This window comes from Aulonocara sp. 'chitande type north' Nkhata Bay, linkage group LG15 (genome assembly GCF_057382095.1).
Source record: "Aulonocara sp. 'chitande type north' Nkhata Bay isolate Kocher_YH1m ecotype deep benthic linkage group LG15, A_spYH_male_GT1.1, whole genome shotgun sequence".
NCBI lineage: Eukaryota > Metazoa > Chordata > Actinopteri > Cichliformes > Cichlidae > Aulonocara > Aulonocara sp. 'chitande type north' Nkhata Bay.
Genome location: NC_141358.1, coordinates 1531970 through 1552761, shown reverse-complemented (window position 1 = coordinate 1552761; position 20792 = coordinate 1531970). Strand labels below are relative to the sequence as shown.

At 43.5% G+C, this 20792-nt stretch overlaps 2 protein-coding genes across 11 annotated transcripts in view; one reads left to right on the top strand and one right to left on the bottom strand.

Moving 5' to 3' along the window:
* Positions 1 to 12606, top strand: part of fam49a (family with sequence similarity 49 member A) — a 35130-nt gene extending 22524 nt beyond the window's left edge. Inside the window, exons 2-13 of one of the 8 annotated variants that reach the window (XM_086263364.1) lie at positions 521 to 576; positions 5119 to 5198; positions 6526 to 6647; positions 7399 to 7504; positions 7599 to 7735; positions 7877 to 7954; positions 8169 to 8285; positions 9388 to 9467; positions 9547 to 9673; positions 9794 to 9864; positions 10617 to 10676; positions 11232 to 12606. In XM_086263364.1, coding sequence (XP_086119490.1) covers positions 5126 to 5198; positions 6526 to 6647; positions 7399 to 7504; positions 7599 to 7735; positions 7877 to 7954; positions 8169 to 8285; positions 9388 to 9467; positions 9547 to 9673; positions 9794 to 9864; positions 10617 to 10676; positions 11232 to 11238 — 978 coding nt within the window. In that variant the 5' untranslated portion in view covers positions 521 to 576; positions 5119 to 5125 and the 3' untranslated portion in view covers positions 11239 to 12606. Of the gene's footprint in view, positions 1 to 520; positions 577 to 4746; positions 4827 to 5118; positions 5199 to 6525; positions 6757 to 7398; positions 7505 to 7598; positions 7736 to 7876; positions 7955 to 8168; positions 8286 to 9387; positions 9468 to 9546; positions 9674 to 9793; positions 9865 to 10616 lie in introns of all 8 variants that reach the window. The other 7 variants (XM_086263360.1, XM_086263363.1, XM_086263366.1 and 4 more) reach the window with 7 other exon arrangements.
* On the bottom strand, positions 1754 to 20362 carry fbxo16 (F-box protein 16). 3 transcript variants are annotated; one of them, XM_086263358.1, is made up of 9 exons: positions 19625 to 20361; positions 19352 to 19475; positions 18286 to 18321; positions 17932 to 18138; positions 17670 to 17834; positions 17277 to 17545; positions 16039 to 16153; positions 15473 to 15710; positions 1754 to 1867 (listed from the first exon to the last, which is right to left on the bottom strand). In XM_086263358.1, exons 2-9 carry the CDS (start codon positions 19445 to 19447, stop codon positions 1770 to 1772), a joined length of 1224 nt encoding a protein of 407 aa, XP_086119484.1. In that variant the 5' UTR covers positions 19448 to 19475; positions 19625 to 20361; the 3' UTR covers positions 1754 to 1769. The 3 variants fall into 3 exon arrangements, with proteins under 3 accessions (XP_086119484.1, XP_086119485.1, XP_086119483.1); XM_086263359.1 differs by lacking the exon at positions 1754 to 1867 and adding an exon at positions 12709 to 14802 and having other exon boundaries at positions 19625 to 20355; XM_086263357.1 differs by lacking the exon at positions 1754 to 1867 and having other exon boundaries at positions 12709 to 15710; positions 19625 to 20362.
* Positions 20363 to 20792: the final 430 nt, after the last annotated feature.

Here is a 20792-nt window from a genome sequence, read left to right as displayed (position 1 = left end):
AATATTAGGTTCAAATGTGGAACAATTCGCTCTCAGCTCTCACAGATGAACGCTGAGCTCCAGGTGATCCTGGTCTTTTCTTTTGGTTGGACGCTGTGCTAGTTGACAGCACCATCTGTTTATTTTCTGCTCCCACCTTAAAGAGAATTACAGCATTGTGCAGCCGCAGCACGGCACAGGATGTTCAGTACCTCAGTAACCTGCAGACGGGCTAATCGGCTGCTTTTCTTTGGATATGACAGACGCGGTGTCGATTTCAGTGTTGAATAATTCAGAGGTGTGTTTTGTGATGCTGGAGGATTGTATTTGTCTGAAGGCTCGTGTGCATCAGCAGAAAAGAGTTATTTTGTTGGTTGATGTGGAAAGCTGATCCTCTGCCCGTTCAGTCGGCAGGTGTGCGACGTGCACGCAGTGACACACACCTGCACGTGCATTTTTAATGAGGAACTGTGCGTTTCCCTCGCTGGTATTAGTCGTGTCATTTTCTCTAAGTCCTTTTTTCCCTTTCTTGTTGTTACAGAGACACAAAGAAAGCGGATGATATAAACCGCAGCCTGACGTCCTCCACCAGAGAAGGTACATCACTCATGACCACAGCATGCTTCATGTTCGTACAGTCGGCACTCCAAGCTGCCGCTAAGACACGTCAGCCAGCAGCAACACTGTGGTTTAGATGATCTTAGGTAGCTGGGATCAGCCCGCGGTTGTTGTGTTAAGCCTCAGAAAGCTCCTCGTTCTCTGGGCTTTACAGCCAAACCTTCGTTTGGTAGTTACAGGATCTGAGGAGGACGTTCAGGTTTTCCAAAGGTATCTGTGCAACTTTGCAATGAACAAAGTTAGAAGAGAAAAATTGAAAAGGGTCAGTGCCTCCTTTAAACACCTCTGTGTAATTTCATAATTGAGTGTCGCATCTGTCAGTGGGAACTTCCCTTTTTTTATTTTTGTGTTTTTGAGGGTCGAACTTGTTGCCTGAATTTATTTATTCATCTAAAAAGGAAAAAATCACCAGTGAGCTCATGGTAGGTTTAAAGTACGTTTTTGAGACTGCCATGAAATATCTGTCAGTATTTTTATTTTATCTGTCATTTTTTTATTTGAAAGAATAAAGCTCCAACTCTACAAATAATTTGTGTTGCCAGTTTGCTCCGATCAGGATTTTCTTTCTGAGCACGTGTTGGTTGGGACTCCCCAGACGGCAGAGGAGGTCGTTTAACCAGAGAACTCATTTTGGTGCTTTAAGTGCATAGAATTAGCTTTAATTACAAAGCTTAAATAGCCTTGAGATGGCAGCACAGACTGCAGCAGCAATGCTTAAATTGAGATTAGAGCAGCAGAGTTTTGGTCTCTGAGAGCAGCACGTGTAGCACAAAGGTAGCTCATGTGTTAACACAAAAGATCTACTCACAGAACAACAGGCTTCACCATTTAGACATGCAGATTATGTTCAACAAATTGCATTTTTAATTTCTTCTCTCTTCTAGGGAAACCGCTTTAATCTCGAACTCACTTCATGATTTCTAGTTCCACTCTCAGCGTATTCTTCACTGAGTCGTCTCTTCACACGAGTTTCCACAGATACTCGATAACTGCCACTGAAAGAGGAAGAACACAACAAAACCGCCTTTATTAAAACAAGTGGAACATAAAGGAGTCGCGGTTATATCAAAGTTTGATTCCAGTAGCTCAAAACACCAAATGAATGTAATGTTACCTGAAGCGCAGACTGTAATAAGAAGCGTGCTGATGTGCACGTTAATACCTCACACCTCTCATAGACTGTATTTAAAGGATGGCTGGTGGAGTTTTAGATCCTGCATCTTGTCAGGGTGTCGATCGCGCGTCTGAGCGTTTCCACCATCGCCGCCATCTTGGTTGTGCAGAAAAAAAAAAAAAAGGATGTGATGAGTAAAGATGGGTGTGAAACCACGTACTCACCGGCTGGTGGACTACTTGTCAACCACAAGTCCTTAGCTGTTGGGTGTGTGCTCTCGTGCCACCGATGATCATTCATTTTAAAACGTAGTATGATTAATATTTACAAAATAGACTTGTTTGTTTATTTAATGTGACCCACAACGTGTGACCGAGCCCATCAATTCTTGGAAAGGTGTTTAAAGGTCAACACAGAAAACCATAAACGTCCATCATCTCAACCTCAGCTCTCGACAGCAGCCTTCAGATGGAGTTCATGTTTAAGCTTCCTCCACACTGGCTTCATTTTCTGACCTGCAGTCTGCGGCTCACCCTTTTACACCATCTGTGGGCAACGGGAGCTAGCTAGGAGGGAGCTAGGAAGCTAATGCTAGCATCGTCACAGGCCCAAACACGATTTCTGTAAACACGCTGTAAACATTCGACCTGTGAGCCCCCTCCCCCCACCCTCTTCCCACTTGTGTCTCGAGTGAAACAAGACGCTCGCACAGACACTACTGTTGGTGTATTACTGGCCTACCTGTAGTACCAGGTGTTACCAAACAGCTCGAACTAAGAGACACAACCTCTGCCATAACTGTACCTAATGATCTGACAGTAAACATTACCCAGACGTGCTCTTTGTTGTGCAACCTGCCACTCGCTGGTGTAATTCAGTCCATAAACATAAAATGGTGACGCGGTCACATCCCATTTAGATGCGTCATTAAAGGACGCTGATTGGGTTTCGTTCAGATCGTCAGAGAAGATCAGTGACATCATGAGAGCGATATTTGACTGGTTTCACGCCTACAGTGTGTGCTGGTTTTTTATCATCTCATATTTACTTAATTGAACACAAAGTCCAATAATTCTCCTGTTTTTGTACAGTTTAAAAAAACTATACATGATGTTGTATTTAACTTTTAATACAATAGAATAAAACTTTAAATGAGGTCACCTTTATTATAGCTGTACTGTAGATAAAGTGATTGACTGGCTGTGTGAGTAGGTGCACATGCACATGCATGAATCGCTCTCTGTAGGCCGTTAAAAGTGAGCTGGTGTAGTTTAGGAAGGAGAGCGTGTAACAGTGCACGAGAGCGTGTAACAGTGCACGAGAGCGTGTAACAGTGCACGAGAGCGTGTAACAGTGTGGCAGCCAGGTGCTGCAGAATGTCAGGGAGATGCAGCAACAGGTCAAATCCCCAAACATGTGCGGTAGGCTCAGCTTTGAGCCAAGGAACTGAAGCGACTCGTAGTGCAAAGACTTCAGAGAGGTACCGATCACAGTGATGCATGACGACTTTAGACCACGTGGTTGTTTCTTAAATGTTTGATCATCTTTTATTCCCAGTGCACACAAAATGAAAACAACCACAAATGTACTTGACTGGACCGTTTTATCTCAGAGGGGAAAAGTACTCTTCGCAGTCTTAAAGTCAGCTGTCAGTTTTAATGGTACCTGAGGGGTGGGGAGGTGGAGTCTTGCTGCAGATGAAGCAGCTGCGGACTCGTAGCCACAGGTTAGAGTCTGCCCTGAACAAATAAGGCTTGCACAGCAGCACATGTACCAGCATGACACGTCACAGTAGTTAGTGAATGTAGGCATACGTCAACACTGCCCCCTGCTGGTGCAACCCCGAGTCTGACTGCTCTGCATGAATTTAATAATCTGATGCGTTTTTAAGGTATATAATTTCCTCCCAATCAAAGGCTGTAGGAACAGTATGCAGCCTGTTATTATGCACACAGTTATATCTGAATTTATGACGAGCGCAGGATGTGCAGCGAATACCACGGTTGAAAAATAGCGGACAGCTTGCTGGAGGCTGTGCAGAGAAATGCAGTGTGACTATCATGTGCACGCTGCTGCACAGAGTCTCTATTGTTGCCACTTCACTCTCTGGCTTAAGTCGAGGGAAGTTGGCTGTTAATGTGTGAGAAAAGAAGACTCGTGTTTATCTTTACTGTGTAAAAATGCAAGTGTGCCAAATATACTAACACAGACTTTAAAATCATTTTTGCAGCAGCTAATTCAGTTTTTTAAAAATAAACAGGGTTACACTGTTCCTATCTGCATCTCTGTGCGTTCCTGACGTTATGCTGCTGTAGGTTTAGGCCCACTGTGATTACAGAGTTTGTGACCACCCGTCATAGCTGGGGGAGGGAGACTTTTCCCAGGAAATTGCTGCCCTTTGCCTCCAATAAAAGCTTTATAGAGTGTAACTGTAATTTAGGACTCTGCATTTGGCTGATTTCAGAGACGCCTGAATCCAAAAGAAAGGTCTGCATTTTCAGATCAGCTATCAAAGCTTGGTGCGTGGTTGGTTTCATTTCTGTCAAAGGGATGATGGACGGAAAGGTCGGCAGCAAGGATTCAATTTAGAAAATAAAAGGACAATAAGTTTTTCCCACCCTGCGCATGGTACAGTAAACATAGCCAAACCTTCAAGCAATGAAGTCGGCGTATACGTGAGCCAAGAGCGCAGACTTTAAGCTTAGCTGACTCCACCCACCTTGTATTTGAATCTTTTGTTTGCGAGGGGCAGCCAATCAGGAAGAAGAAGAGAAAGGGCATTAAAAACAAAAAGAACTTGACTAAGAGCAAATATTTGATTTTATTTTGTAAACTTTTGATTGATCGTTTTGTCTGTTTAGAAAGTTTTCACTGCAGGTAGTTAATTAAAAGGCCTGGTTGGTCTTCAGGGCGCTGCTGTAAGGCAGCATCATTTAATATCCAGCTCCTGGTCTGAAATCAGCCACACTGAACGTGTTTTTGTGAAACTGTATGTACTGCTATCTGTTATGGTGACGACTCTTTTTAACCATCAGGTTTGCTGGAATGGGTAACCTGCTAAAAGTCCTAACAAGGGAAATAGAGAACTATCCACACTTTTTCCTGGACTTTGAAAGTAAGTGTGGCGGGGCAGTGGGACAAAAGCTGGATGGAGAAGGAGGTGTAGCCTGCTCTGCTCTTTCTTCTCTCTCCGTCAGCCTCTGCTCTCAATGACCAAACTGTGAAGGCGTCCTCTTATTCTCTCCTCTTTTTTCCTCGCCCCCCTCTTGGCTCGGTCGCGACCTCCCGCAGCATCGCCTCTGATCGCCCGTCGCTAATCAAACAACTTTCTTTTCTCCCTTTTTTCGGTGGCTCTTTAACATCACACATGCTCTTCCTCCTTTCTTTCTCCTTTCTCTCTCTTGCAGAAACCAAATGGGGAATCTATTAAAAGTGCTCACGTGCACAGAGTTTGAACAGGGGCCAAACTTTTTCCTTGATTTTGAAAGTGAGCGCAGCTTCTGCCTGTCCTCTTGCTCCCACGCTCTCCTTTCCCCTCAACCAGTCGTCCCTTTAGCCTCTCTGTAGCCGCTCCGGCTGGTCAGGGGTCAGACTGTTCAGCCGCTGTGAACCTTCCTCCATTGAATTTCTAATGTTATTAAAATTCATGATTAATTTCAGCCCTGCTTTAGAATAGGAACTCTTTTCTTTGTGTGCCAAGCAGAAGAGGAATGGATCTGACCCTTGACCTTTGCCGTCTGCTTTTACTAACTCGTCCGCATGCACCTCTTTGTGTTTGTGATACATTTCATGCACCCAAATGTGACATAATGTAAACATAATGTTTACACACACACACACACACACTACGCCTCCACAGTGGCATTTCAGCAGCTCGCACGCTGTAGCCAACCCCAGGCTTTGTTTATTCAGCAGAGAGGAAATGATAGGAGTGGAAGGTTTTTGAAATGCAAAGCAGCGCAGACAGAGTTTTAATGTCAGCGCTGCTCTATATTTAGACTCTCTGTGGTCATGATAACCAGCTCTCTATTCTGAGTCTTAGACGGGTCTGGCTAGGCTTGGAGAGTTTGCATTACCTCACACGTTTTTACAACTGAGCAGCCAGAGCTGAGATGAAGAAGCAGGGGTCATGGTGTCATAAATATGCATGCAGCAGGAGACTAAGAGCCGGTGAGCTCGTACGTACCTTAGACCTGATATTTGTTTCAGTCAGTCACGGCTGTCGCTCGAGCACGTACAAGCTACGGCACGCTTTGGATGACCCTGTGCAGGCACACTGACCTTTGACCCCCACACACACTCTGCCCATCTCTCATCTTTTACAGTCAAATATTCAAAATATCTGCCTTAATGTGAGCTGCCATATTCAGATACGTTTGTGTGTTATTGGCGTAAATGTGGCCTCGTTTGAAGCTCGAGGCTGCCGCGTGCATTCGGTCCGAGGTGCTGGAAGACGATGGAGCCAGTTTAGTGCTTTTCACTGCAGTGATTTGGCTTTTTGCAGTTAAAACCATTAAAGGCAGTTTTTGGTTTGACTGTAAAAGAGCTCAGTTGTATTGTCTGAAGTGATGTCCCTCACTCGAGTCGTGCTGCTGAACGTTTTTGTTTTGTCGGGTTTCCCATTTCAAACGAACGGCGAGTTCCGTTCTAGCAGCGAACGCGTTCAGCGAGCATGCTCGTTTCCTGCACTCGGTGCTAGCTTTCATTAACTAACACGGTTTCACATCAATATGGAAAAAATCCACTGAAGTTTGTCTGTAATTATACAAGAGTGTCATTTGTTGGCTTGTGTTCTGATATATGTTTGTGTTTAGATGCACAGCCGACAGACGGAGAGCGTGAGGTGTGGAACCAGGTGAATTCAGTCCTCCAGGAGTCTGAGAGCATCCTGGGTGGCCTGCAGTCGTACAAAGGGGCTGGCCAGGAGATCAGAGATGTAAGGAGAAGCGCAGAGACACGGCATGGCGAAGAATCCTGAGTGGAAATCTCTGGATTCGTTCCGTAATGCCAAACATGGCAGCTGTCCCGTCACTAACTCCCAAACCGTGTGAGCGAGTTACGATGTCGGACTGATGCAAGTTCGCGACAGCTTCAGCTGTGTTGTGGGAGCATTTCTACTCCTCACTGTTCTTGGCTTATTGTAATCACATTACACTTGAAGCAGACTTTAGTCACAGTAGTGTGCTGTGCATGCAGTATGGATGCACAGTCCCAGTGATCACTGACATCAAAGTTATGGCCTTTTCCTGCTCTCCTTCAGTAACCGAGCTCACAGCCGACCCACAACGTTTGCAGAAGCTCGTTACTAAACAGCTGACTGTGAATTCAATCAGCTGCACAGAATGAGCTGCAAGTCAAGTCCTTCATGCAAATTCTGACTGTAATCAGTCGCCTGGAGGGGGCAGCTTTGCTGTTGTTCACTTTGACTTCAATAGTCTGTGGTACAGAAGAACTGCATACATGGAAAAATATATAAAGCTGTAATAATAATGGACTTTTACTTAAGTGTAACTGTTTCATCTTTACAGCGACAGCAAGTGGAGAGACGCCTGCCACCACACGGCTCAAACTGCTGCGAATGCTTCTGTTATCATACAGAAAGCCCTGTTTACCATTTTAGATCTGTGTGCGTCGCTCCGTGCTGTTGGGATGCGTGTGACGGTTGACGAGTGTTTCTTTGGTTCCAGGCGATCCAAAACCCCAGCGATCACAGCCTGCAGGAGAAGGCGTGGAACTCCGTCTGCCCGCTGGTCATCAAACTCAAGAGGTTTTACAGCTTCTCCCTCAAACTAGGTGCTGAACAAACGCCTCCTTTCTGTTACTGAACAGGTTACGTTAAAGTCAAATTTCTCATCACATTTAAGATTGTGTGTGTTTGTGTGTACAGAGAAGGCTCTGCAGAGTTTGTTGGAGTCCCTGACGTGTCCGCCCCTCACGCCCACTCAGCACCTGGAGAGGGAGCAGGCGCTGGCCAAACAGTTCGCTGAGATCCTCCACTTCACTCTGCGCTTTGATGAGCTCAAGGTCTGTGGAAACACTCGAGCTAAACTCAGACGCACACACAGTCAGCCTTATCCCGATACCTCGTGTGTTGTACTGCACGGCTTTATCAAACGTGTGCGTGTGTGATGGCGAAATGATGACTGTCTCTTTGTTTTGCCGTAGATGAGGAATCCTGCCATCCAGAACGACTTCAGCTACTACAGAAGGACCATCAGCAGAAACCAGATAAACAACATGAACGTGAGTCTGGGGAAAAATCTTTTCCTGTTTTAGTCAGATTTGTGTCTGGAGGACGTACTCTGTCTAAAAGAGGGAGGAGTCAGGACGAGAACAAACTGATCAGATTAGTTTTTTCATCTAAACCTGGCAGCCTGATGTTGGCAGAGTAGGGCGCTTGTTTCTGCTCAGCAGTGGGAATAAACCTGAAGCCTCGTGGTTATTTCTGCACCCACAGCTGGACATAGAGAATGAAGTCAACAACGAGATGGCCAACAGGATGTCTCTGTTCTACGCGGAGGCCACACCCATGCTGAAAACACTCAGCAATGCAACCACAAGCTTTGTGACAGAGGTACGAGTCTAACACAGCCGGCGAGTTCCTCCTGGCTTTGATGATGCATTTCATCAAAGCAATATTTGTTGAGTCTGTCCTCATAAATGTGACACAAATATCAGCTTTTTTTTGTTTGGTCATTTCCAACTGATTGTTTTCCACAGTGGGTGGATCTGTCACAGTGGGTGGATCTGTCACAGTGGGTGGATCTGTCACAGTGGGTTGCAGGGCAACCTTCAAACATTATGTTTCAGCTCTTTAGTTTTCTGTGTCTGAGGCCAAACACAGAAACACGTTACTGTTATTGTCATCGTTGTCACTCACATTGTAACCGGAAGTATTTTTAATCCTAAACGTGGCGCATGAGAAACTTTCCATCAGGTCGACGCAGCGACTCGGATGGCGCGGAGGACACAGAGTTCCCACTGAAGTCTGAATCAAGCTTTAGAGTCAGCAGTTAACCAGACAACATGTCTGTGGACAGGTTCAAACGTCTCTACTGTCGAGTGACCGATGCTGCCTCTTAAACTCATTTAGCCAATCTGACCGCGCCATCAGATTACTGTGTAGGTCAGTGTTGTCTCTGCCCTCTCCTAGTTTAGTCCACCATGAACAGGCAGTGATTCGTATCGAGCTTTTTCACTCTCAGCTAACACACACACACACACACACACACACACACACACACACACACACACACACACACACAGGCTGGATGGACGTTTCACGGGTCCTTGACTCTCAGGATCTTACCTGAGGAGAAACCACAGCAGCTACAGATGGAGCCACAGACCTTCAGCTGTAGACGAGCTTCTCTGAATACTGAGCCACAGCTTTGATCTTTCAAATGACAAAAAAACACTACATGTGGCACTTTAGTTACTTTATCTTTAGTTACTTTATCTTTAGTTACTTTATCTTTCTGTGAATGATTTTCTTTTGTTGTTAAGCTGAAGAGCAGCAGATTGATGGCCACAGGTCAATGCCTAAAGTTCCTCTTTTATTTCAGGACAACGAGGTTCAAAGTTCCTTTTTGCGCTTGTTTTTCAGAAATTTAACTTCAGGTCTAAAATTATTTTACCCATCAGCCTTTGTAATGAAAACATGTGACTTTGTTCAGAACAAGACGCTTCCACTGGAGAACACAACAGACTGTCTCAGCACCATGGCCAGCGTCTGTAAAGTCATGCTTGAGACGCCGTGAGTCACACACACACACACACACACACACACACGTAAATCATTAAACTTTCCTGATCCTCCTCTTGTGTGCGTGCAGAGAGTATTCAAGTCGTTTCAGCAGTGAGGACACGCTCTTGTTTTGCATGAGGGTCATGGTTGGAGTCATCATTCTGTATGACCACGTCCACCCCAACGGCGCCTTCAACAAGTCCTCCAAGATAGATGTAAGACACACACACACACACACACACACACACACACACACACACACACACACACACACACACACACACACACACACACAGTATTGTAAGTCATTGCTGACATCATTGATTTGTCTTCAGATGAAAGGCTGCATAAAGGTCCTGAAGGACCAGCCAGCAGACAACGTAGAAGGTCTCCTGAATGCACTCAAGTAGGTTCACAGCTCGCCTTTGGATGCCGAGTTTTCCTGTGTGGGTTTGATTCTGGTTGTATGTAAGATTCTGACTCATGCTATGGACCAATTTTGGCTGTGAAAGTTATGAGAGGTTGTACGTGTGCCTGCCGAGGTAAAGCCGAACTGTAACCATGTCCACACAGTTGCCTTAAAAATCCACCTGCTGAAAGCAAATATCCGGTTGGACGTGGCCTGGTCTTTGCAAAAGGGAGCTGGCAGGTGTGTGATGTCACACTGGGTTGGTTGGTACAGGTGATAGTCTGGTGTATTTGAAGCCAGCGAGCAGGTTTAGGTGGCTGCACACGTCTCCAGCTACCTTATCATCTAACCCAGCGTCCCCGACCAGTTTATGTCCGATGATATTTTCACAGACCGGACTTTAAGGTGTCGCGGATAAATACAACAAAATAAACCAGTACCAAAAAAAAGATTTATTCATAACACCTGAGCCTCAACTCTGGCGTCCGGATTCCCAACGAATCACGGACCGGTGCTGGCCCGGGGGTTGGGACCGCTGGTCTAAACCACAGCAGTGTGAACGTGTCTGAGGAGCACAGTTTCCTGAACCGTGGGAAGTTTCCTGACCTGATTCTCACAGAACTGTCCAAACTGCACATGTGAAAATGGCTTTTGTGTTTGTCAGCAAGAATTCCTTTGGAGCTTCTTTATGCGGCCTCGGTGTTTTCATTGGTGCACTAACGTCCACTCCCACTCCTTTTTCTCCTCAGATTCACCACAAAACACCTGAATGACGAGACCACTCCGAAGAACATCCGGACGATGCTCCAGTAATATTCCTTCTCTCTTATATAAATATATATATAAATAGATATGAAGAGGATCACTGCTCTGACCTCAGATAAGATGTATATGTTTACATTATTTAAAGAGTCGATGTTAATACTTTTGTGTATTTGCATAGTGATTCCCTCCAAGTTACTGAAGCCTGCAGATCATGTACACACTGTGCAAAAAGAAAGAAGCTTCACATAATTGCCTCGAGCGGTCAGAGCACAAATTATGGTTGCCTATCAGCCTCACATGTGCTGAGCTTTGCGAGCAGCGCTCACAAATAAAGATCCCAGGCAGCAGGAAAACGTCCTTTAAAATGTACTTTTTCAATTTTCTATTTGGAACTGTGGCCATCAAACTGTTTCTCCTCAAATCCAGACAGACGCTGAAGATATTTCATCTTCGCGTGTGTCGGCTCACGCACAATGAGACGCACAATCATTCTAATCGTTTGTGTCGCCGTGAAGGGCTGAAGACTACAGCAGGGGGCGATGTTTCACTAAGAGCACCTTGGTGTGTTCTCTCTCTTTTCTGTGTTCAAACTCCAGCAGCCTTTGAATTAAACCCACTGTGAACATGAAACCGGACTTTGCACGTCCAGTGAGATCCAGCGTGTCAAAGCTGAGGGGTGCGACTGATGAGAAGTCGGTGAAAGACGTCACCGAACCCGCCGCGTTTTACTCAGTCGTGTTTGACTTGCGTGACAATAATTGTGTGTTTTCCGTCTTCTGAGTGACTTTTAATCTGCGAGGCTTTGCTGTTGAACTTTCTTTAAAAGAAAAGCCAAAAATGTCTTTAATTTTCTGAATAAATTCTGTTTTCCACTTTTGTTTTTGAGTCTCTTTGAGGAAAGAATTGAGTAACATTTCTCCTGGACTGGGAGGGGAAATGTGTCCAGATTGTTTTTATATGGTTTTTGATCATGTGTAAACTCATAGTCTTCTGAGCAATTCCAAGACTCACGCCTGAGAAACTCAAATGAAACATCGGAGTGTAAGGTTGTTGTCACTGATCACGGCCTGTAGCTCGTTCTTCTGCTGTCGTTTTAGAAGAACGGTTCTCTCTGATTTTGGGGGGTTTTGTTTCGAGCCTGCTCACAGTCGGTTGGACAATCTGTGCTTTAATTTTAGTTTTAGTTCATTTGTAATGTCATCTGATCACCGGTGCATCAGGACAGCACGTCTATTATACGAAGCAATGAATCCTCGTGCACAGCAGTCAACTTTTACTTTGTTTTTGTTCAACTGCTGTACGCTCTGTTGTTTGAGCCTTTTTACAACGCGACCTAATTACAGTAATAACTGTGTCATCCACGAGTGACGATTAACCCCTGTGGTGTCTGTGGCTCATTGCGAAGCGCCACATTTGCCTTAAAAGCTGCCGCAGGCCGACACGTGTTAGGACGTAACCTGTGAAACATCCACAGTTTTACTTTATTTTGAATCCAAAAGCCATAAATACACTCCTGGTCTTTAACATTCATCCTCTGATTAGTTAACAGTAAATTAACACAGTCTTTCATATAAGTTTCTTTCTCTTGTATTTAGTAATATATATATATACATACATTTTGGAGGCCATGTTTATATGCAACGAGTGAAAGCTCGTTTGAAGCCGGCTGTGCGTATGAGAGTGATATTTCATATCTGACTGAAGTGGATTTTTTTTATTATTATTAATAAAAAAATGACATTGTCTGTCATAATTGATGTACACGAGGCTTCCCTCTTTGCCCAACATATGCTGTGTGTTGACAAGTTGTTTTGAATACTGATCAAAATCAGTTACTTTGTCTCAAACTGACATTTACTGTTACATATTTCTGGAGTTCAGACTCACTGGTGTTAGAAATGGCTTTGCTGTGTTGTTGCATATTGACTGGGACGTGTGGACTGGATAATAAAGGTGGTACATTTCTTACACACACCGTTTGTTTTGGCGTTCTTGTGTTACAGCTGATTATAACTCAGCAATTTTAAACTGAAGTGTTTGATTGATTGATTGATTGATTGATTGATTGATTGATTGATTGGTAATTTATTTCAACATGTGAACAATATACAAGTACATTTAGAAAAGAAATGAGAGAAAAAAAATATACTATACAAATTACATACAAAAAAACATTCTGATTAATTTACATGTTGAAAGGGAGTGGGAAGAAGTATATACTTATTTAATCCCACCCCTGTCCCATAAATTATCAGTGAATATTTAGTCAGCTTCCTTACTGATATAATTTGTAATAAAAATAGTGAACAGATTTCTGATATACTATATACTATAATATCACATCATGAATTTTTTGTTTGTTTGTTTTTAAATAGAGACATTCACTTAATTTAAATATTTTCCTTTTCTTTATAGATCGAGAAGATCATATTTTTATAACTCTTTTTGAACAGTTTTATGTTTGGACATTGCTTTAATTCCATATTCAGTTTGTTCCATAGTTTCACTCCATGAACAGAAACACAAAAGCCTTTTCTTGTAGTACGTACCTTCATTGTTTTGAAGTTACAAAAACCCCTTAAATTATAACTTCCTTCTTTCAAAAAAAACATACTCTGAATATTACCTGGCAGTTCTTTATTTTTTGCTTTGAATAGAATTTGTGCTGTTTGGAATTTCACTATATCGTCAATTTTCAATATTTCAGACTGCAAAAATAGTGAGTTTGTATGTTCCCTATAACCTGCATTGTGGATGATTCGAATTGCTTTTTTTTGAAGAGTAAAAAGTGAATGTAATGTGGTTTTATAGTTATTGCCCCAGACCTCTGCACAATAGCTTAAGTATGGTGAAACCAGTGAACAGTAGAGAATATGAAGTGATGTTCTGTCGAATACCTGTTTTGCCTTGTTTAGTACTGCAATGCTTCGTGATACTTTGGAATGAATATATCTTACGTGAGCTCTCAGTTAAGTTTGTCATCTATTATTACCCCCAGAAATTTATTTTCACTGACTCTTTCAATATCAACACCATTTATTTGAATCTTTGCATTTGTATTTAAACTACTATTTCCAAATAACATAAGTTTAGATTTATTCAAATTTAATGATAATTTGTTTTTATCAAGCCAGAACTTCACTTTACTTATTTCATTAGTCATATCCTCCAATAAATTCTGCAGATCATCACCAGAGCAAAAAATGTTTGTATCGTCAGCAAAGAGAACCATTTTTAATACTTTGGACACTTTACAGATGTCGTTAATGTACAAGTTGAAGAATTTTGGACCCAAAACTGACCCTTGGGGTACACCACAAGCAATGTCCATACATAAGGAGCAACCACCATTTATTTTCACAAACTGCTTTCTGTCACTTAAATAACTCCGGACCCAATCTAAAACTACCCCTCTGACACCATAACGTTCCAGTTTTCTTATTAATATATCAGGATCTATAGTGTCAAATGCCTTTGTCAAGTCTATGAATAACCCATGTTCATGTTAGAAGTATTAAAACGTCTGTATATAAAATGCAGCTGTTTTGATGCTTTAAGTTTTTCAGATTTTAAAGTCTTGTTGTTTTTAAATTTGGGTAAATATTTGGACAAACGTGCGAGCTAATGAGGTCACTTTACCATTAAGTAGCTCGTCTCATTAGCATGGTGCATTTGTAATGTGCTGATCTGGGCTAGCAAAAAGTAGACTTTAAATATATTGGTGTCCATTATTATCAGCACCCGAAGACCTGCTGGAGTCATAAAATCATCAGGAAATTATTAATTGTTGTAATTAATCAAGTGCGGATAGGCTCAATTTTTTTTTTTTGTAGACTCTTAAAGGGTTGGGGGGGGGTTCTAAGTTAATTTGCCCATCCCGTCTGTTAACACAGTACTAATACAGAAATACGTTAGAATTACTGTCTACAAATGGGTGACATTGTCTCTTTGTCATTTCTCTTGTAGAATTAAATGTCAAATATTTTTCCTAATGATCCATCTGTCTACATCTAGTCAGGGTTACACACTGCATGTGCAGAAAGATTGAAGCTCCAGGTCTTGAGGTTGCAGACTGTACTTCTGTTTTCCTCCAGGAGGGGGCGATCTACTTCTTCTCTTGCGAATGTGATGCAGACGCGGTCCAGGGCTGAACCTCAAACAGGGGTGCACCTACAGTCAGCGAATACAGTTTTTAAGACTGGTAACACCTGCACCACTTCTCACACACACTGTTCCTCCTCTGCTTCTCAGACTCTTTGCAGCTTTTGTTGGTGTCATCTTTCAGTGCTGATTGTACACTGTGGACAGGCTTAAATCAATCAAATTATATCACACCAGTACACCACAGATCAGAGCTACACACAATATAGATTCTTTAGGATTTTATAAATCCACCCCTCCCTTGATTCTGGAGTTTAAGAAACATCTGCTTAATTATTTGCTTTTTAAAAAAAACAAGATTCGTTTGTTCGCCTTCATAAACTGAAGAATCAGTTCTGAGCATTTTCCATTCTTAAGCTACATTTTATCCACTCAGTGTTTCTTCTGCTACGAAGCAGACCTCTTATGTTACGTTATATTCCACAATTGTTAGGCTAAAGCAAAACATGCCCTGTATGAGACCTAAATAACTTTTTATACAAGCGCACAAAGAGTATATTAATATTTTGCAGTACAGAGTAAATGATTAATCTCCTCTCAGCATTTGGGAGCGAAACTGCACGCAGTCACTTTCCTGCAGAAGCTTTTGAACCTACAGTTTGTCCTGAGGGGGTTTCTTGTTGATGTGGAGTTACATCATACTCAGCCCAGAGGAACAGCAGGAACTGTGAAAACTTACTGGGAACGCTCCTGTGTGAACGCTGGAACGCCCTGAGCCCTTCCACACTCAGCCGAGGCACCGGCGTCCTCGCCGGCTTCGGACGGATCCCGGCGTTCCACTGGGATAAGTGGAGAAGGCGCTCAGCAGACTCCCCAGTGACGGGGTGATCAGCGATACTGTGCGATGTCCATGTGGGGTGAGTTTGTGTCTGATCATGAGGAAGACTGTGGGGTCTGCTGCTGGAGCTGAGGAACATCTGAAAGAAGAGATGTGACCTCATAGTAACACAGTCTAAGTGTGGTATGCTGTATAGTGCAAACCCAGATCTTAAATAAATATACAGTAATTCCACCAAGGCCTGAATATTAGATGCAGCAGTGTCCTCTATTTCACCCTCTCCTCCACCCTTCCCTCAAACACCATCATCAGCATAATTTGCCTCCCGCTGTGCAAACGCTGTTCCATAATGCATGATGCCTGCTGGATGCAGTCTCCAGAGATTTGTCTCCGTTTATTATCTCCCTGTGATTAAGACAAGGAGGTCACAGCCATATGGCACTGATGATGAATGGGGAGTGGTTTACCAGCGATTTGGCTTTGCGTAGTTTATAATTTGCTTCAGAGAGTGTTTTCTTTTTCCCATCATCCGCCTTTGATGTGTTAGTGCAGCAGGTGGAGGCGCTGTTGTTTCTCATCTGCCTGGAGAAAGACAGCAGAGTCAGTAAAGGGGAACGATCATGCATGATAATGACATCAGTTTATCTGCAAGTGAACGCTGTGGTGAAACCGCTCAGCCCTCAGACAGTTGTGAGGCAGAAATCGCCCCACCCACCACCTGTTCAAACCTTCTGATGGGGCAGCCAATAAGATGAAAGTCAAAAACTGAGAATCATGAAAAATTACTGAAATGCAAATTAATTAATCAACTATTAAGTCCAGGCAACACCTGCTGACTCTTGCACTGCCACTCTAAGGTGAGTTGCAAAGGGTTCCTCCACGAGCTCTAAATAAATTAAAATGCCCTCCTGCAATATCCTGGTCTTTGGGTTCTCCCAGACCTGAAAAATACTGTGATGAAAGCACGGTGTGAAGAAAAACCTCTGATGCTACCCTCTCTCCACAAGCAAGTCTAAAATTTCCCGGACGAGCCCCCAAATATGACATAACCCAGCTCAAACGTTTCTAGTTCCTTTGTGGATATAATGTTGATATAATAAATATTGGTCCCCATTTGAACCATAAACAAGGACAAAGCAGTTTGTGCTTTAGAGGATGTCTACTCTATGACTGATAAGTTTCTTTCACATATTATGTCTGGTTAAAAAACACCGAGGCATTCATTGAGCTGTCAGAGCTCTATGTGTTGTTAATGTCCATCATTTATATCCATTTTGGCAGATGGCTTGGTTCTGCTGTAGGTCTCTTCCTGTTGAATGGGAACTTTTTCTCTCCACAGACGCCTGGTGCATGCTAACAGGACACTGTTTGGGATTTATAATATTTTAATGCCAAATGCACCTGTTCTTATAGCACTTTTCTACTCTGAGCAATCAAAGCACTTTTTCCCCACTATTCTATTTCTCTCTGCAATTTAAACACATTCATACGCCAACGGATGCACTACAGAGCATCTTAGGGTTAGTGTCGTGCCCAAGGATATTTGGCAGACTGGAGCAGACGGGGCTCAAACCACCAACCTTCCAATTAGTAGGTGACCCACTCTACCACCTGAGCTACAGCCACTGTGGGGCCGTCACTATAAAGAACCTTAAAGCCTCATTAATGCCAGACGTGATTCAGCAAATGTTCCCTGCCGTCTTACGCTCTCAGCGCCTGTTCGATGGGGTCCAGATTGTCCAGGTAGTTGAAGCGCAGTGTGTCTTTGGGACGTCTGTCAGAGTCTCTCCATGGTGGGGGTGCACCTGGCTGCTTCTCCTGTCTCAGTCTTGTGCTGGAGCTGCTTCCAGGTTGCTGCTTGGTGGATGCTGGACACTCCTCCAACCTGATGGCTGCTATTTCTGACGGCTCTTTGTGACCACGGCTTGCTGCTGCGACATCTGAAACCACAAACTGCTGCTGCGATGAAGCACCCTGGGAAAAAAGGGTCTTTTATTTTGTTTTGATTTTTGAAAGCTAGATTTTAATGTTATTTTGTGTTATCGAGTTGTTAAACAAAGGTAGGATAATTGTTTAAATCTCTTCGGGATCTCCTAACCTGCAGGACGCTCAGCCGCAGCTCCTGGACTGTCTGGATGTAGTGTCTCTTCCAGACGCCCTGTTCGAATGGTGTCGGGGAGGAGCTGAGGAGCCAGCCGAGCCTCAGACACTTGGGCATCCACAGCTGGTCCAGCTCCACAATGCTCTTCCACTGCCAGCTCACCTGCGCATGGAGGATCGAATCATTCATTTACCAGACTTCTTCACAAGAACAAGGGTCAAAACTTTACGTCACTCCCCATAAATGAATCCACGTGTACCTGGGCACATCGACAGAGGCTGCGTGGGTCCAGGAAGGAGAAGAGATACAGGGAGAGGGCTCTGGGGAGCAGGCAGGTGAAGTCTGCGGCCTGCAGGGGGAGCTGTCTGCTCACACTGAGGCTCAGGAACCTGAGCTGCTCCACTGAACAGCTCAACACCAAGTCCTGCAGCACCGCCTTCCTCTGACTGTCAGACCACCTGTCAAACTGGTAAAGACATGAAAGAATACAGCAGAAAAGCAGTGAGCACAGCATGGTTTCTAACTGCTAGCTGGATTTGTGTGGGCTTCAGCTCACGCTGGGATCACTGTAAGGGCGCATTAGGTGCTTCTTCATTCATCTGCTCACACATACCCACTTTGCTAGAAGGCTTCGTCTCTCTTCAAACACCTACAATGAGACAACAGTGACAAAGGTTAACAACTATAGTATCCAAAGTATTCAGTTTTAAAGTTTTTAGTTGTTTAATCTTTCGAGGAACTTGGTATTTATGGAAGACCAACACCGTCAAACAGAAAACAAGGAAATGAGCCAATGTCGTTCAAGCTTCCACACTAAAGCAAAGCCAGCCCGGTGTTGTTCTGACAGTGAGGGCAGTCACAGCCTGCTGCTGATCCACAAATAATCAGAAGCTCAGCTCACAAAACACTTTTAATGACAGCGCCTTTGTTTACATAATGAAGCAGGACCAGGACCAATGAAGTGACCAATGCAACCAGTACACAGATGCAAATAAATTAATGAATGCATTTCATTAAAAGGAATTTCTTTAAATAACTATAAAGTAAAAAAACAAATATTTGCAAATTAATTTAGATATTATTGCCTGTCTAGATCATCCACGGACATTATTATGGTTTCCTGCTTTGTGACTGTGTTTACTAAACACATTATATGTTAAAAAAAATTAAATCAAATTGCCGGCATAAACAGGAAGCAATAATTTAAAGAAAAATTAAAATCTAAGGCTTATTTATTTAAATAATTAGTCATTAAGAAAAATTAGCTTCATATAAACTGAATGTATGCCAATAAAGTAAATTCAATTTAGATGTAATCAAATTATTTTATTGTGGATAATTTTGGGGGGTTTCAAGAGTGCGTCAGGCAAACACCTGGTCCTGCAAGCACAGGCTGAAACAGACATAAATCTTACTGCAGCGAAGGGAACATTTAAAAAGAAGCTGAGAGTCGCTTGACTCCACTGTTAGAGCTGTTTTATGTACTCAGGTCTGTACTTTTGTGTCCCCCTTTTCTACTTCACCAGCTTTAACACAGACATTTACATTTTGTCACGTCCATCAAAAGATGTAGTTAGTTTTACTTTCTACGACACTGCTGTACATCTTATAAAAGTTACTGAAACTATTAACAGCCACCCTTTGGCTGACGGCACAGTTTCAGTGTGAGCTGATGTGACCTTGCTGTTGGCCCGCGGGTTGTTCAGAGGAGTCCAGGTGCTCCGTTTGGTCTGCGTCTTCGAACAGCTTGCAAAAGATCTTGCTGCAAGTGCCATCACAGAGTGCGTCAACAAAGACGATGCTCTAGGATACAAAAACAGTAACTGCTACTCAGGTATGTGTTGCTTTTCCTCACATTGTGTTCATGTGTGTACATGAAGCAGGAGTGCCTAATAGTTCCATGTTTTTAAAATCCAGCCAACACTAACACCGTCCTGCGGTGTTTCACTCACCCGCAGCTCCTCAGCTCGCAGAAAGAAATCCAGCTCCAAACTCACTTTGTAGGTGCGCGCTCGGCCTTGGTGCCCACACACTTCTTTCTCCTACTTCCCCGTGGATAGTTTACTTGTTTCCATAGTAACCGTGAGTGTAGGCTCTCCTGCTTGTCACAGCCTGTGACACACATGGAGGCGGTGATGTGGGTGTCGCTGCAGAGAAAAGCAGAGTGTGCGGGCCTCCCTCACTCTAATGATGACAAACGTGGTGCAGAAGTCCTGACACTGCAGTTACTATAAAGACCATCGCATTGGCTGACACAGCAACAGAAAAACAAAGCATTATTATTGACTGTCGCAGCAGCAGAACCAGCAGTAATAAGCCCGGACAAACGAATCTGTTTACGGAGTAATAACCAACAGCTGGTGTGTAATAAGAATCATAAACCAACAGCATCTTCAGGGCTGTGTCTGCTGTGTCCCGCAGGCCTCCAGCTCCACGCTTTCACTCCCAGCAGTCACACAAGTTTCTGATTCAAAGCCTGCTCGTTCTCGGATGGGCGGTCGCGCGCAACGAGGACAGAAAACCTGCTGCGAAGAAAAACGGAGAACTGCGTCAAGTTAGACACGCGGGAGTGTAACCGGAAACGAGCCCTGTGCCTTCAGAGTAATAGTTCACTCTTTATTGGACTGACGAAGAAACGTTTGTTTCACTGGAAAAGCAAAGACAGCAAGAAGTCTTTCAAAGTCTCTCTGACGAGATTTAAAGATTCGTCCTTCTCTCCGTCTTTAAGCCGCTTAAACCTGACCTGTGACCAGTCAGCATGAAACAACACCTAACACAGCCGCTGTTTACTCTACACATAACAGACAGGACGTCAGCAAAGAAGCAGTTTTAAATATGTATTTTTAAGCACTAGCAACCAGTCGCAAAAGCATATTTGGTCCCAAAGGTTAAGCTGAACCTACAAACACCACCTACAGCAACACAGTTTGGCACCAAACGATCACTTTGCACCATTAAGATGATTCCCAAAGAGCTGTTAGCTGAAAACTATTACAGCAAAACCAAAAACCAGCCATATTACACAAGTTCAGAATTGTGAAATTTACTACACAAATGTCTTAATGTAAACTTAAGAGCACAACTGTTTGGCTTTAACTATGTACTAGCTGGATTATATCA

What these genes read in the sequence shown, in the direction of transcription:
- fbxo16 (XM_086263357.1), bottom strand. Translation starts at nt 19,447, where the DNA reads ATGGCACTTGCAGCAAGATCTTTTGCAAGCTGTTCGAAGACGCAGACC. An exon ending in ACCCGCGGGCCAACAGCAAG is followed by an intron (nt 18,322 to 19,351) that starts GTCACATCAGCT and finishes GTCTCATTGTAG; the next exon opens with GTGTTTGAAGAGAGACGAAG. An exon ending in TGCGGCTGAGCGTCCTGCAG is followed by an intron (nt 17,546 to 17,669) that starts GTTAGGAGATCC and finishes CTTTTTTCCCAG; the next exon opens with GGTGCTTCATCGCAGCAGCA.